This window comes from Cucurbita moschata, unplaced genomic scaffold (genome assembly GCF_002738365.1).
Source record: "Cucurbita moschata cultivar Rifu unplaced genomic scaffold, Cmos_1.0 Cmo_Scf00016, whole genome shotgun sequence".
Taxonomy (NCBI): Eukaryota; Viridiplantae; Streptophyta; class Magnoliopsida; order Cucurbitales; family Cucurbitaceae; genus Cucurbita; species Cucurbita moschata.
The window spans coordinates 4,193,679-4,208,447 of record NW_019268532.1 but is presented as its reverse complement, the minus strand read 5'-3'; the positions used below and the strand labels follow the sequence as shown (position 1 = coordinate 4,208,447).

The following is a 14,769-nucleotide window of genomic DNA, read 5'->3' as shown; positions in this document are numbered from 1 at the left end:
CAAAGAAGACAATATCGGATAACGATGGATCTAGACCGTTACAAATGATATCAGAGCCAGACACCAGACGATGTGCCAGCCTTCTCACTATTTTTCGAAGGGGGTAGACACGAGATGGTGTGTCAGTAAAGACGCTAGGCCCCAAAGGGGGGTGGATTTGGGGGCGGTCCCACATTAATTGGATGAAGGAAAGAGTGCCAGCGATGATGCCCTTCTCACTATTTTCCGAAGGGGGTAGACACGAGATGGTCCCACATTAATTGGATGAAGGAAAGAGTGCCAGCGATGATGCTCGGCCCCGAAGGGGGGGTGGATTATGATGTCCCGCATTGGTTGGGGAGGAGAACAAAATAAACATACATGCTCAACGGGGCAATAACATCCATCAAGCTTCCGGAGCGCAGAGTTCACAAATCCCCATCATCCTTTTAGTATGGATTAAAGGCATACATATATAGTGGAAGCTTAAAGCATAATTGCAAGAGACAAATTCTCAAACTCATTTAGTTCATCCTATTAGCTCGGCCCAAAATCAGTATCTTCCCCAATAATTATATTTTCTTTCTATTTTGAGTCCTCGATCTGCAACTATTATTGAACGGCTCTTGATGGCCTTAGCGCCCAATTTTCGTTGAGTCAGGTTCAGGTGCAGGAAATAGAAAATGAAGTGCTAGGGGAAAGGAAAGCATTTTATCCTTTGAAAGTCGTACTCATAGAAAAAGGAAAGGATGTGACACCCTGATGTCCTACTTTTTTCCGTTCATAAAACATCCATAATTGCATCATCCTTTCAGCATGGATTACAGGCATATACATATATATATATAGTGGAAGCTTAAATCATAATTACAAGATTACAAGAGACAGACAATTCACATAATGCTTCACATATTACATCCAAATTCATAATAATCAATTTACCTAGATTCATTCATGGAAAACTACCAACAAAGGTAAATATACTAGCATGCATGCATTAAAAGCAAATCCTAGAAGTATTTCTTCCTTTCTTCCTAAATATCTGTGTAGTGACTTACTTGATTGACTCATACCCCTTTTTTTTAGCATTTTTATGCCAATAGATGTCTAGAAATATCGATTTTCCTCAAATAGGTCCTACATCACATAAAAGTATGATTAGAATTGAAATCAGGATGAAAATCGGACAAACAGAAGTCAAATGGATAAAATGGGCCGGCCATGCGCCCTCACGCACGGGGAAGAATCCTAGTTGAAGGTGGCATGGGGGGGCCAAAAATCTGCAGTCACTTGTCAAAGGTCCAGTTCAGTTTGCTCAGGTGGACCACGGGTCAGTTTGGGCTGCGGGATTCGGGTCAGTCAGGGATGTGGGTTTGTAGACGACACGGGTCGCCGTTTTGCTAGAGCTGCAGCCGACTCCAGATGCGTGTTCTCCACCTTGCCAAGCCACGCTTCGCCACTCGCCGGTTGACACATAGCTCGTCGGAAAATTCTCTCTCCTAACAAACAACAAACTCTGAATCCAGTCACTTTTCTTAAATCTTTACATTTCTTAAATCTTTACATTTTTGTATCTTTCGATCTAGAACTCAAAACAACATGATTCCTTTTGCAAAGTCGTAGATCGTATTGCCATCTACGCCTTAGTATTTTTTCATGAATTTTTACTTCATTACAGGGCGAGATATTAGCATCGGAAGATCACTTACCGTTCTTAGACGATTCTCAGATCTCCGCTTTCGAATCGAGGTTTGAGCCAAAATTCCTCACGAATCCTATGGAGAGTTACCCCTAAATGAACATATTGTTAAAAAATCTTACCTCACCAGAAAGCTCTAGATCTTGACGGAACCTATATAATAAGTGTTACAATCTTCACCTCTAAAATAAATTTTATTATTGATGTAGACCTATTAAATATAAAATAAAAAATTGAAAAATATATCGAATATTTTTAAATAATAGAATTAAAAAAAACGACAAACAAGAAGATTGGATCACAAATGACAGAGTTCACATATTTTAAACTCAACCAATAAAGAAAGCTAGCGGCACTAGAATCTAAGTGGTAAGTACTAACCTACCCTTGGGTGAGCGAATTCAACCCTCCACATTATTATACCCGCGGGTGAGCCAAACAAACCCCAACACTACGCACCTAAACAATAAAACACCCTCCCCATTGAGTCAGATTTATTTATTTATTATTTTTTTTTTTTTAACAACAAGCGTATTACGGACAACGACTACGAATACTATCGAAAGTCTCTGTTGTCTCTCAGCTCTGACGGTTCTGTTCTGTCCCCAACGGAGTTTCTAAATTTTTCCGTTACAATTTGTATGTATACAACCCAACTTCCTTCCTTCATTTCTCATCCAAATTCATCTTCCTCTCACTACCTTTCTCGTTTGGAATCTCCGGCGGCCTTTCTCAATCGGACGGGGATGATGGTGGCCGGAAGAGAATGAGGGATACGCACTTCCGATCATGTCGATCTCTTCTTTCTCCGATTGCTTCATTGACTCTCACCTACTCTGTGATGAGGAATCCTCCGGTATTTTTCCCGGAGAGTCGCTGGAGTACTTGACGGATTTTGAATCGGCGGATAGTAGTGAGGATTCTATCGCTGGTTTCATAGAGGATGAGCGGCACTTCGTTCCTGGAATTGATTACTTGTCGCGCTTTCGGTCTCAATCGCTGGACTCTTCCGCTAGAGCTGACTCTGTTGCATGGATTCTCAAGGTATTGGATCCGATTCCTTTTCTCCTCTCTTCGCTGTAGTGATGTTTCGATGATCGGATTTTTCAATTCCATTCGTTTTTACATTTATGCCTCTACGATGGACCGGCGATGTCAATCTATTGATGAAAATCGTCGGCGGTAACTCGTGGTGTAAATCTAGGTTTGAGGAGAGTCTTGGTTTCATCTGTTGCGATTGTATCTCTCTCTGTCTAAGAAGCCAACGCTTTACCGTAATCGAGCGATTCCGATTCTATGGAGGCTTCTGATTCTCTTCAATCAGTGTTCTGCCTTCGTTTCCGAATTTATTTGCAATTTCGCATAATTAACCCTCTCTTTTATGAAATACTGTATTTAACTTCTGAAACAAGTGATGAATGAATGAATGAATATGTATTGTGGATTATAAGTGAAACGACGAGTACTGATCGATCGTGCTGGATTTGTTCTTTCAGGTTCACTCATATTACGGTTTTCAACCACTCACCGCATACCTCTCCGTGAACTACTTGGATCGTTTCCTTTATTCTCGCCCCTTGCCGGTAAAAGTTCCTTTTTCTTTTTGAGAAAATGATAGCGTCAAATATCTTCATTATTATGTTCTACTGTAAAGTTAGTTTGATGTTACTGTGATTGATCATCTCTTTGATCATAATATGTAATTATCTCTGAACTGTTCTGAGTTTGATCGCTACCGCTTCGACGATTCGTAATTTTCTGTATTGACTTTTGTGAAATCTGTTCTTGGTTAATTGTATCCCAAAATTAGCATCTACAGGTTTAACGTTCTGATTAGGGCCTGCTCTTTATCATCCATTGTCGAACTGTTTGTTGATTGAAAAATGAAAGAAAAATTGTATTCGTTGATGTTATTTAGTCATTGGCGGGCGTTTCATTGATATCGATCTCTGGTTCAATCGTTGAATGTTGTTTTCAGGAAACAAATGGGTGGAAGATGCAGCTCCTTTCAGTGGCTTGTTTGTCACTTGCAGCAAAAATGGAGGAACCCCTTGTTCCTTCTTTCCTGGATCTCCAGGTACATTATATTCAATTCACTTGTGGATTTCAAGCTTTTAGAGTAATGCGATTGAAGAGATTTAATGGAATCATCATAGATTGGAGGAGCAAAACATATATTTGAGCCTAGAACAATACGTAGGATGGAGCTTCTTGTGCTGACAACTTTGAATTGGCGGCTGCGATCTGTAACACCCTTGAGCTTTATCGGATTCTTCGCCTACAAAGTTGATCCCAGCGGAACATTTTCCAGTTTTCTCAACTCACGCTCCACAGAAATTATTCTGTCCAATCTTCGAGGTACTCAAATGAACTCATCTCATTAAGACATGAATACACTTATTTATTATTTATTTGGTAGCAATGTGTTGGGAGGGAGTCAAATGATCCTCGGTTTATAAGTAAGGAATACATCTTCATTAGTATGACGCCCTTTGGGGTAGCCTGCAGGAAAAACCATGAGAGCTTGTGTTCAAGGTGGATAATATCATACCATTTTGGAGAGTCGTTATTCCTAACATGGTATCACAGTCATTCCCATCAATAGAATCTTCAATTATCGAACAAAGAAGTTGTGAGCCTCAAAGGTGTAGTCAAAAGTGACTCAAGTGTCGAACAAAAAGTATACTTTGTTCGAAAACTCTAGAGGAGTCGAGCCTCGATTAAAAGGAGGTTGTTCAAGAACTCCATAGGCCTCAGGGGAAGCTCTATAGTTTACTTTGTTCAAGGAGAGGATTGTTGGGAGTCCCACATTGACTAATTTAGGGACATCTACATCCGTGTGAAGTCTTTTGGAGAAGTCCAAAAGCCAAGCGGAGAGAGTAGTTGTTACTAACACAATGGACATTTAGCACATTCAATTTGAGAACCCCATTTGACAATTTAGCTTAATAATGGTTGATTATTGATGATTACAGACGCTAGCTTTCTCGAGTACTGGCCCTCCTGCATCGCTGCCGCAGCCTTACTATGTGCGGCAAATGAAATTCCAAATTTGACCCTGTTGAATCCTGAACACGCGGAGTCTTGGTGCAACGGACTGAGCAAAGTGAGTGCATACATCCATTACCATTACCAAATGTAAACCGAATATTGAAAGAGGGTGGTTTAGTAATAATGTTTATGTTTCTGATTTTGTTTTGTTAGGAAAAAATTGGTGGGTGTTATCGGCTAATGCAGCAGCCGTTAACATCGAAAGTGATAGTGCCACTCCGAGTTCGAATCCGAGCTGGGTTGAGGTACATTGACTCATCATCCTCATCCTCCCCATCATCAACATTACCTTTTAAAAGAAGAAAATTGAATAATTGCGTGTACCCAGAAGATGACAAAGAAAATTCCAAACTTAGAGCAGAGCAGTAAATTTAAAAAGAAAGAAAGAAATATCTATATATAAATATAATTAGAGGAGAAAGGATTAAGGAGAAGACTGGAAGGGGACCAAGATTGATGATACATCGTCGTATACATTTTGGGTAATTTCCAAAAGAAGTAAAAATTTGTTGGTGAGGGAGAGAGTGAGGGGCTTGCACAAGGGAAGGAGGAAGTTTTGTTGTTGTAGAACATAATATTATTCTGGTGTGAAACAAAGGAAGGTTACATAATTTTATTTTTATTTATAATGTTTTTGTTTAGTATATGAATGAATGTAAAAAAAAAAATAATAAAAATAAAAAGGAGTAAGTAAACTCAGAAGTGGTGGGGGGTTGAGCATTTGTTAGTGATCTGGAAGAATATGGAGTGTGGGCCCAATTTTGGAATGATTTTGGTGCTTTGTTTGTGATAAAAGGGAAAAAAGAAAGTGGTCTTTTTAGTTTAAATTAATTACAGTGGGCACGTGTACGTGTAGGGGTGTACACTCAACCCGACAATCCGGATTAACCCAATTCGAACTATAAAGGTTGGATTGGGTTGGATTATGAAAATTTTCAGGTTGGGTGGGGTTACCAATCCAACCAACTCAAACTTTTGGGTTTGATAAAAAAAAATCGTAACCCAACCCAACCTAACTCGGATCATGTACACCCGTAGGCACGTGTGTGGTTTAGTCAAGTAGTTGTAATTTTGGCGGAACTTTGTTTCTAGTGTTAGGTCTTTCAATATCAATGTCAATGTCATGTATATTTATTTATAGGGAGACATTAAGCTTGTTAATTCGTACCGTTGGTGCTCACACGTGTCAAACCGTATTATTTTATTTACTTTAGTTTAAACTTATAGGAGGGTTCTTGCGGGGTCTTTGTCACTCAACTGATTGATTGATGCTCTTTAAGAGTCCAACCAACCTAGATTATCCAACGTAAACTATGTTAGATAGAATCTTTTAAAATTGTTACGAATATTAAGAATTTTTTGCTTTGGAAACATATGTTAGTGATGTGTTATGACTCGTAAATGTTTGATATATGAGTTAAAAAGGAGGATTTTTTTAAAAAGAAACTATAAAAAAAAATCCAACCCAAATCCAAGACAAGGTAATTCATCCCTTCTCCTTTTTTATTTATTTATTTATTTTCCAATCCAAGGTAATTGAATAGCTACGTTCATATTATAAAGGTTTAAATTGGGTTCAACAAAATAGTTATAAACTCAAAATCTCATTTCTATCTCTTATTCCCTTATTGGCTTAGAAAGAGATGGAAAAATGGGTTTGGAGATTTTCTTTAGCTTTGTCCTTTTCCTAGAGCAAAAATTGAAGAAGAATAAATACTTTTTGTCAATCTAACTTTATTGTTTCTTCTTTCTACAACTTCACAAAAGTTTTTTTTTTTTTACTTCATTAAGTTATTCAATATTTAAAAAACGGAATTTTTAGGTTGTAAACACGAAATTTGAATATAGAGAAGTTGACTCATGTATTTATATCTCAAATGTACCACATTCATACATGAATTACTTGATAGTGAAAATTGGGTAAAATGTGAATTCGCCTCAAACCAATTTGTTTGTCTTTACAAAATGATGGAGCGACAATCTCTCTCTTGCCCTAGGAAACTTTTGCACGTCTTTGTTACTTTTAGGGAGGCCTATGCCTTATAGAAAATGTCTACTTGAGGCTGTTCCTTGGTCGGTAGATTCGAACACAATGTTAGAATTTTAGCTCTCTTCTAGAGTGATATCTCACTGATGGACCGGTAGACTTGAACCTTGTTCCTACATGACTCGATCAATTCAATTAGGCCCTTGTCATCTATTTTCCTTGTTCAACTCTTTGACAACACGAAAAAAAAAAATTATTGTTCAACTTTGACAACATGAAGAAAAGAAAAAAAAAAAAAAAAACCCTGATTGCATGCCTTAGAAGAATGAGTCGGCGACTCTTAGGCTAATCATCATCAGATAAGAACTCAAAGGAACTAGTGGAAGGGCAGGGTCATAAAACTCTATCGATCTCATCTCGTTGCTTCACCAACGTGCAAGGATCGAGTATTGGCAGTCAAAATCCTTCTAAATTCAGGTAGAACTTGTTCACTATCATTCAAATAGTTCAATCTAGACGGAGTTGGGAAGGGGATAGGCCTTCAACATGTGGGATATTGGTATATTTTATATGCATATAGTAACAAAAACTGAATGTAGTCACGATTTAAGATAGAAGTTAAAGATAGAAGATAAGGGCATCTGAGAGCCACCTCTAATACTCCTTCAACCAATGGAATCCATTCAATGGAGCATCATCCTCTTTACTCTCTCCCACATCATCACATAACTCTTTTCTCTTTCATCTCCTCCCATTTTTCAATTATTGCAATTCAATTCCCTTAATAATCCTAAATCTACCATTTTTTCCTATTGGTTTTCAGCTATTGTCCCTCTTTGTTTAGGAGCTTTAGATCCGTTCTTTTATGTCTTGCTCGTGTTCAATTGAAGTTTGTTGGTGTGACCTCTGATTTTGATTTGGTTTCTATGATTTTAAAAGCATAATTATTATGTATTTGATGTGATTTGATTTGATTTGATTTAATTTAATTTTTTTAAAGTATCGTTGAGTTTTATGAAATTAATATTAGAGTTAAAAAGTCAATATGAGCATAGCTCAATTAATGTACGTATTAATCAAGAGATCAGAAATTCAAATTCTTTAGGGAGGGCCGGATGGAGAAACGATTTTGATTTTTGAAGATTTGTAAGCAAACCACTTCTTTAGCAAACCACTTCTTTTCTACCTAGTTTGTTTACTCTTAGTTTGGAGTTCGACTAAAATTTCCTATCTGGAAAAAGAGAAAAATATGAGTACACAAGAGAGGACAATATTTTTATTAGTATAAGACATTTTAGGTGAAACTTAAAGCAAAACAATGAGGGCAATATCTTTATTGGTATGAAATTTTTTAGGTAAAATCAAAAGAAAAACGGAGGCTTATGCCCAAAATAGACAATATCATATACCATTTTTTACATGCATGATATGACTAATATATACTGCAAACATCCATTTAAAATATTTTATAAAAGGTACATGGACTTAAAATTCAAAATAATTTAAAACAACATAGTCCCAATTATAAATATCATAATTTAAATAAAATAAACAAAGTCCTCAACTAACCTAATGGCTACTAAACATAAATCATGCAACTATCTATCTCTTGTTCCATGACCTTCTCGCCATGGTTGAAATTTATGCCCTAAAACTTTGTAATTAATTATTTAATTTGTAACAATAATTTTTATTACTTTATCTACAATTTAATATCATCCCTTATGAAAATTCAAGGTTACTATTGTAATATTGAACATATGTGGTTGACATACAAGAGAATCGTGTTCAAGCAACTTAAAAGTGTATAGTATATGGATAAGGTTGGGTGCTTTATTTTAGTAACATTATTGATAGTTACAAATGATTTGATTTAAATTATTCACGTGGAGACATGTGAGTGGAGGTATTCTCCAATGAGCTTGTATAATAATGAGTTGGACTTGACGTTTGAACATAATATTATGAGATAGAATTCACTCATTTCCATATAAAAAGTGCAGATGAGTTTCTTTTAAATATTGATTTCAAAACTTGAACAATGGCCACCTTACCCTCTCATTGATACGAGAGAGATTTGGTTTATCATTGAATCATAAATAAATAAAAAATCTTGCTTTATAATGATTCAGATTTAGTTTTTCATTTTTTACGTTACGTCAGGTTTCAAACACGATGTTAGCTAAATTTAAAAGCAAAAATAGAGTAAATGACCTGATCCAAGCCATTGAGCTCAATCATTTCTGGAGAATTGCTTTATCTTTAGCATATGCATGAAGATGACCACACCTGAATGAAAGGCAAAACAAAAAACAATAATAAATTACTCGCCGCCATCTCTAAGCCATAGTTTTAATTGAATTGCAAAGCCGTTACCATACAACAAGAAAGTTCATTGGTTTACAGCGCCGGGAGGATTTTTCTACAGATTGTTCATCTTTATAACTGGGCATGTTCTACTGTTATGCCCTTTTTCATGACATAGTTTGCAGCTGTATGTTCTTCTACGAGTTGTATGGTTAACTTTCGTGTCGATATTGGGACAATTCTGCCGATTGTGACCATTTTCTTCGCAGATCCTACAACGATACTGCCTCACTCTGCTGCTTTCATTAGTCATCCTATCTCCCTTGATCAAATTCAGGCTCAACACATTGCCAGGATTCTGATGTTGGGGATAATGTATACCTTTATTTGAATTTCTCATCTCGGACTTCGAACAGTTCCTACTGCTGTGACCCTTACCACCACATATCGTGCAATGACACTGAATTGTTGCGCTCATCGGTTTACCATTCAACCTAGACTTCTTACAGGTCCTTCTGTTATGGCCCTTCTCTCCACATACTCGACATCTGAATCGCCTATCAATTGAATCACCCTTAAGTTCTGGACAATAGTGTCTTCGATGCCCCTCACGTCCACAGTTTTTACAGTAAAATTTTATTCCTGCATTTGATAAAGAAGCAGCTGAGTCAATGTCAGCTCCAGGAGTCATGGAACTACCTGCATGCATGAGATGAACCTACGGCAATCACCTTACCAACTCAGATTTGTAAATTTATTAGTTGTTCATCAACCACACTCAGAGAAACTTTAAATGCAGACTACTAGGTGTATAACTCTTTGTTCACCAATACGAACACATTCAGTTAGGAAAAGATATAAATAAAAATTCCTTTAACAGAGCTACGAAGAAGTCGAATGTCGAAGAGATGGCAGAATAGTTATGTTCCCTCCGGGCTTTTTCAGTAGTCACCCATGCAATTCAGATGGATGTACTCTGAAATGCAGAGTATTAATTGTGGTCGTCAGACATCTCAAGCATGCAAATTTTCAAAAGAAACAATAAAATCTTAGTCTTAGGAAAAGGTAATTTTGAGATATATAAATGAAAAGGTACTTCAAGAACTCCCTCCGAGTGGCATGCAGTTAGTTCAAGTAAATGTGGTGCGGATGAATATGGCTAGTTCACCTCGACTAAAAAAAAACATCAGAAGAAACTGCCCCTGGAAGTTTGTGGTGCAGTAAAAGAAATTAGGCCAGAACTCCTTTTTCAACGAAATCAGAAATAATTTGTAAACTTCGGATACTAACATTCCCTAGATTTTTCTGCAGATTTCCATCATGAAAATTGAGGCAGTTGGGAATTTATTGGACAAAGAAGTACATATTTAGAATCATTTGCCCGTTGGGGGCCACTTTACGAAGACGAAATTGGGGAACTCACAGATAGCTGATTCTAGAAAAGTCAGAAACAAAACCACCTCCTCAATTGTCGGGGCAAAGCAAGGAATGTTGAGGATTGTTGGAAGAAGAGTCCTACATTGGCTAATTAAAGAGAAGATCATGGGTTTATAAGTAAGGAATACTATCACCATTGGTAACAAGGCCTTTTAGGGAAACCAAAAGTAAAGCCATGAAAGCTTATGTTCAATGTGGATAATATCACACCATTGTGAAGGGTCGTGGTTCCTAACAAAGAAGGAAAGAGAGTCGATTGCCCCCTCTTTGACAAACCACATTTAAAGTTAAAATTTTAAAATTTTCTATTGCTTGCCCAAAATTTTTAAAATTGTAAGATCATATTAGAATGTAAAATTTTTCCGCTCAAAATTCCTTGCTGATAGGCTTTCTTGGAGTTTAAATAGCACAGGAAGTTTTCTTGTGTTGTAACATGACAATTTTAATAGGGGTTAAAAATATTCAATATCCCATTGGTAATCTGAAGTTTTATCGAAGGTTACATTGTTTATCTAACATTTGTTGTTGGAGGTATGAATATGAAAACAAAACTATGCGGAAAGAGATCCCAACAGCAATGTACTAACAAGTATGTACTGCCTTTGCAACAGGAAAGGAGAAAACCACAATCACTTATAATTTCATAGCAGTTATACCCAAAAGATTTTATAATCCTTGTTAGAAGAAGTCAACTGGTCAGCGTTTCCCACATTCTCTAAGCCTTGAACAATTTATAGGCCATCCCTTCAAGAGAACTTCAAGATTAAGGAGGAAACTCAGTTAAAGGAATAATGGTATGATAAGTTTGCTTGGAACAGAATTATAAAATTAACGTCTCCCTTTGGAGTTCCATTTCAAAAATTCTTCAAATTACAATTTTTGTTTAGTTTGGAGTATTTCGGGGTCCCTATTTCAGCGCCGATATCCTTGGGTCCTTTTGGTTGATGGATCTTGGCTTTCTTCATTTTAAATTTTTGAGTGGTGGACCTAGGAATTTTTTGTAAACCCCTCGACCTCTTTCAAGTTGAAACCTCATCACCAACGTACTGTTTTTTTCTTGACGGTTAACGCAAACTCTAAGGTTTCCCCTTCATTGATTCCCCAGAAAAAACACAATAACAATACTACAACAGAGAGACAAGAACACGCTGTTCAATGATCTCCTTTCAACAGGAGTTCCAAAATAACACACAACCACAAGACGGCACAATGAAAAGAACACAATATAACGGCTATTTCGAGAGAGATGAAAATCTCTCCTACCAAGACACTCAATCACAAATCGACGATGACCCTCAAACTCACTCCTCCTTCCCGACATAGCAACACTCACTTTGTCATACTCACAAACAAGTTACACTACTCCACTAACTAACAGTCATTGCTGGTAGGACAAGTGTAAAACTCTCTCCAACTTTTGATGAAAGTGACGATATCAAAGGAAAAGACCGTCGTTTCTACTTTCAAGTAAAATATTGGCAGAAGTATAATGCCAAAGTGAAACTAAATTGTTAATCAAGAAAGACTATGGCATCGCAAAACCAAAACTACGGTGAAATGTTTATTTTCCTATAGGAATCTAATCACTTGAAAGCATTTAACAATAAAAATACTATAGCTTTCTTATTATAATAAAAGCTGAACTACGCATTTAAAAATTTGAGGACAATAATTGACCTTTCATTGCAATGCTCCGCTTTTGACGATTTTTTGGATCACTGAAGAATGCTTTCAAAGCTTCAGAAGTACGTTTTCTGGCTTCAGCACTTCCTTTGGCTTTCTGTGTTACAGAGAGAAGATCATATATTTCAAGGAGCATACAGGTGTAAGTGGCTTGAAATTGTTGATAATTACATGCATTTTGCAAAATGAAATAAAAGTTCTTTTAGCCTGTGAACCATTTCTGGTTTTCAGGCATAATTCCCATAAAATGATAAATAAAAAAAGAAAAAAGGAAACGAAAGTCTGTTATCCACATACACATCACCTGGTAATATCATAATCATCTTGTACAACCAGAGTAAATAGAAATTCATATTTATTTCAACTACATTTATTTATTCTATTAAAATTAATTTTTATAATCAACCCTATTATATAAAAAAATTTATTTTATAATAATGTATTGAATAACCTAATTAACTATTCAATAGTAACAAATTAATCCTAAGTAATTGATGGATTAAAACATACCCAACAAATTTTCATTTATAAAAAGAAAAAATAATCAATTTTCACTCAATTATTGAAAAAGTATGCTCATGTGCTAAAAATGAATTATAAAACATACGTATGATATAAAATTGTTAAGATTTCAAAGAAACAAAACATGAAAGCTACATTTTATTGAAATTTGATAGTTTTGTAAAGTTATCATTCCAAACGGTAGAACCAAACACAGCAATCTACGATTCTCTTCAATCTTATTCTCACACAACCATTATTTCTAGTCATATAAGAAACTTTGAACCAAACGGTCCAATATGGAGATTACAATATATATATATATATATATAGATTGGCTCACCAATTCAGCTAAATTTAATCAGCTCCTATAAGTATGGAACCACTTACTGCTTTACCTAAAGATTTCACATGTTCTAGGAACATGGGATAATAACGAAGATATTTGACATGTGACCATGGTTCGCTTCTTATTGCATCATGTATGTAATGGCACGAACTCCATTAAATTTCAGGCTCGTTGATTTCTCAAACAATTAAATTTTCACAAAACTCGTAGTAATATATAACTGTCTAAATTCAGTGTTTTATAGATGGGGTCACAACAGATAACCATTGACGTTTTGGTTTCTCATACAGTTAAATGTCATAAACCTTCAGTAACATAAAAGTGACTGAATAGATTAAAATAACTGGGAAGTTTACTACTGCACTTCATTAATTAAACCTTACAAGTAGGTTAAAAAAGGTGAGCTGTTACAATATCCAAAACAGAATGCTAGAAGACAAATTATCTCAAGAACATACCTTAATTGCAGCCACTCTCTGGGCATGAAGAGTGGGGTCACGATGGATTATCTTCATTCTCTTACTAAATAGACCTGTTTTGGCATTGAGACTCTGCAATCATTCAACTAAACAACAAAGATTAAATTTATGAATTGGTAAATGGAAACCAAATAAATTTAGAGAGCCATATTTCACCTAAATCTCAAGTTTAAAATCACTTTGACTATTACCGTATTCCTCAACATCAATTGGAGAGTTGAGAGACTACATGCTTGCTCTATTTATGAATGCTTGCTCTATTTAGCTTGTTTAGGTTATCTTTCTGAGAATGCAGATGCATGAAATAGCTAACAGGTCACATTAAGAAAAGGTACAGAACAAACTTTTAATGATCGGCTGATCTTCAATCCAACTTCAGGAGGAGGTGATTGGTAAACACGCTTCGATTTCTTCTTTTCTTCCAGCTTTATTTCCAAGTTATCAACTTCATCGTCTTCCTTCATTCTTAATGGAGAACTAACATGATATAAACACATGAAAAATCTTAGTCAAAAATCTTAGATACCCAAAACGACTAAGATTTATCGGAGGTAACTGATCACAAGAGAAAAGAAATAATTCTCTTTTGCTGAGATGATGACATGATCGAGAATTTATTCAATAAAAGTAGAGCCTTTGAAATTGTTTTAGGCTTAAAAATCAAATTGGACAAAAGCCTTTGATACTACAGTTGGTATTGAGAATTTCTGGATGGAGAAATTACTTATCATTTTGGTTGAAATTGAAAACTTAAAACCCCACCCTTGTGTTAACACAGGACGTGAAAATGTTAAAAAAATAAATAAATAATAAAAAATAATAATAAATAAAAAAATAATAATAATAATAATAATAATAAAATAAAAAATCCAAGTGCCGAACAGTATTCAAGGTTTCATACAGACATTAAGACATTAAAAAAATAGTTGGAAAATTAAAAAATCAAATTAGAATTTAGATTGTTGAATGGAATTTATAAATGGAAACAAATTTCAAAAATATAAAGAAATTGGGGTCTGGATCATCTACAATGAACAGAAGAAAAAAGAACGATTAATAAAACACCAAGGGGCGACATAATTTATTGATATGGAGGGAAGGACAAAAGAAACTCCCTTTTGGAGTTGGCTGTTGTTTCATAGGGGACTTCGGCAAGGAGATGGTTCCCTATGAAGGGGAAAGGAGCCATTGATTCTGGAAGGTCCCTACCTGTTTTCGAAGTGGTGTGCTTCTCTCTCTCTTTATTTCTATATATATATATATATTACTTCTTTTTTTTTTGGGGGGGGGGGGGGGG

General features: G+C 35.8%; 2 protein-coding genes across 4 annotated transcripts in view; one reads left to right on the top strand and one right to left on the bottom strand.

The window, feature by feature from the left end:
* The first annotated feature begins 2,246 nt into the window (after positions 1-2,246).
* LOC111454575 (cyclin-D1-1-like) lies at positions 2,247-5,371 on the top strand. Its single transcript, XM_023096077.1, has 6 exons — positions 2,247-2,722; positions 3,175-3,261; positions 3,657-3,755; positions 3,835-4,036; positions 4,654-4,784; positions 4,883-5,371. The coding sequence occupies exons 1-6, from the start codon at positions 2,468-2,470 to the stop codon at positions 5,096-5,098; spliced, it is 990 nt and encodes a 329-aa protein (XP_022951845.1). The 5' UTR covers positions 2,247-2,467; the 3' UTR covers positions 5,099-5,371.
* Positions 5,372-8,840: 3,469 nt separating this feature from the next.
* The window catches only part of LOC111454354, a 12,452-nt gene continuing 6,523 nt past the window's right edge, over positions 8,841-14,769 (bottom strand). Inside the window, exons 5-10 of one of the 3 annotated variants that reach the window (XM_023095813.1) lie at positions 13,817-13,949; positions 13,452-13,544; positions 12,138-12,240; positions 9,429-9,665; positions 9,093-9,377; positions 8,841-9,005 (exon numbers count right to left, since the gene is read on the bottom strand). In XM_023095813.1, coding sequence (XP_022951581.1) covers positions 9,139-9,377; positions 9,429-9,665; positions 12,138-12,240; positions 13,452-13,544; positions 13,817-13,949 — 805 coding nt within the window. In that variant the 3' untranslated portion in view covers positions 8,841-9,005; positions 9,093-9,138. Of the gene's footprint in view, positions 9,006-9,092; positions 9,666-12,137; positions 12,241-13,451; positions 13,545-13,816; positions 13,950-14,769 lie in introns of all 3 variants that reach the window. The other 2 variants (XM_023095811.1, XM_023095812.1) reach the window with 2 other exon arrangements.

Bases quoted from the DNA above. Each gene is read 5' to 3' on its own strand.
- LOC111454575 (XM_023096077.1), top strand. From the start codon at position 2,468: ATGTCGATCTCTTCTTTCTCCGATTGCTTCATTGACTCTCACCTACTC. The intron at 2,723-3,174 runs GTATTGGATCCG...TTGTTCTTTCAG, and splicing joins CTGTTGCATGGATTCTCAAG to GTTCACTCATATTACGGTTT. The intron at 3,262-3,656 runs GTAAAAGTTCCT...TGTTGTTTTCAG, and splicing joins TTTATTCTCGCCCCTTGCCG to GAAACAAATGGGTGGAAGAT.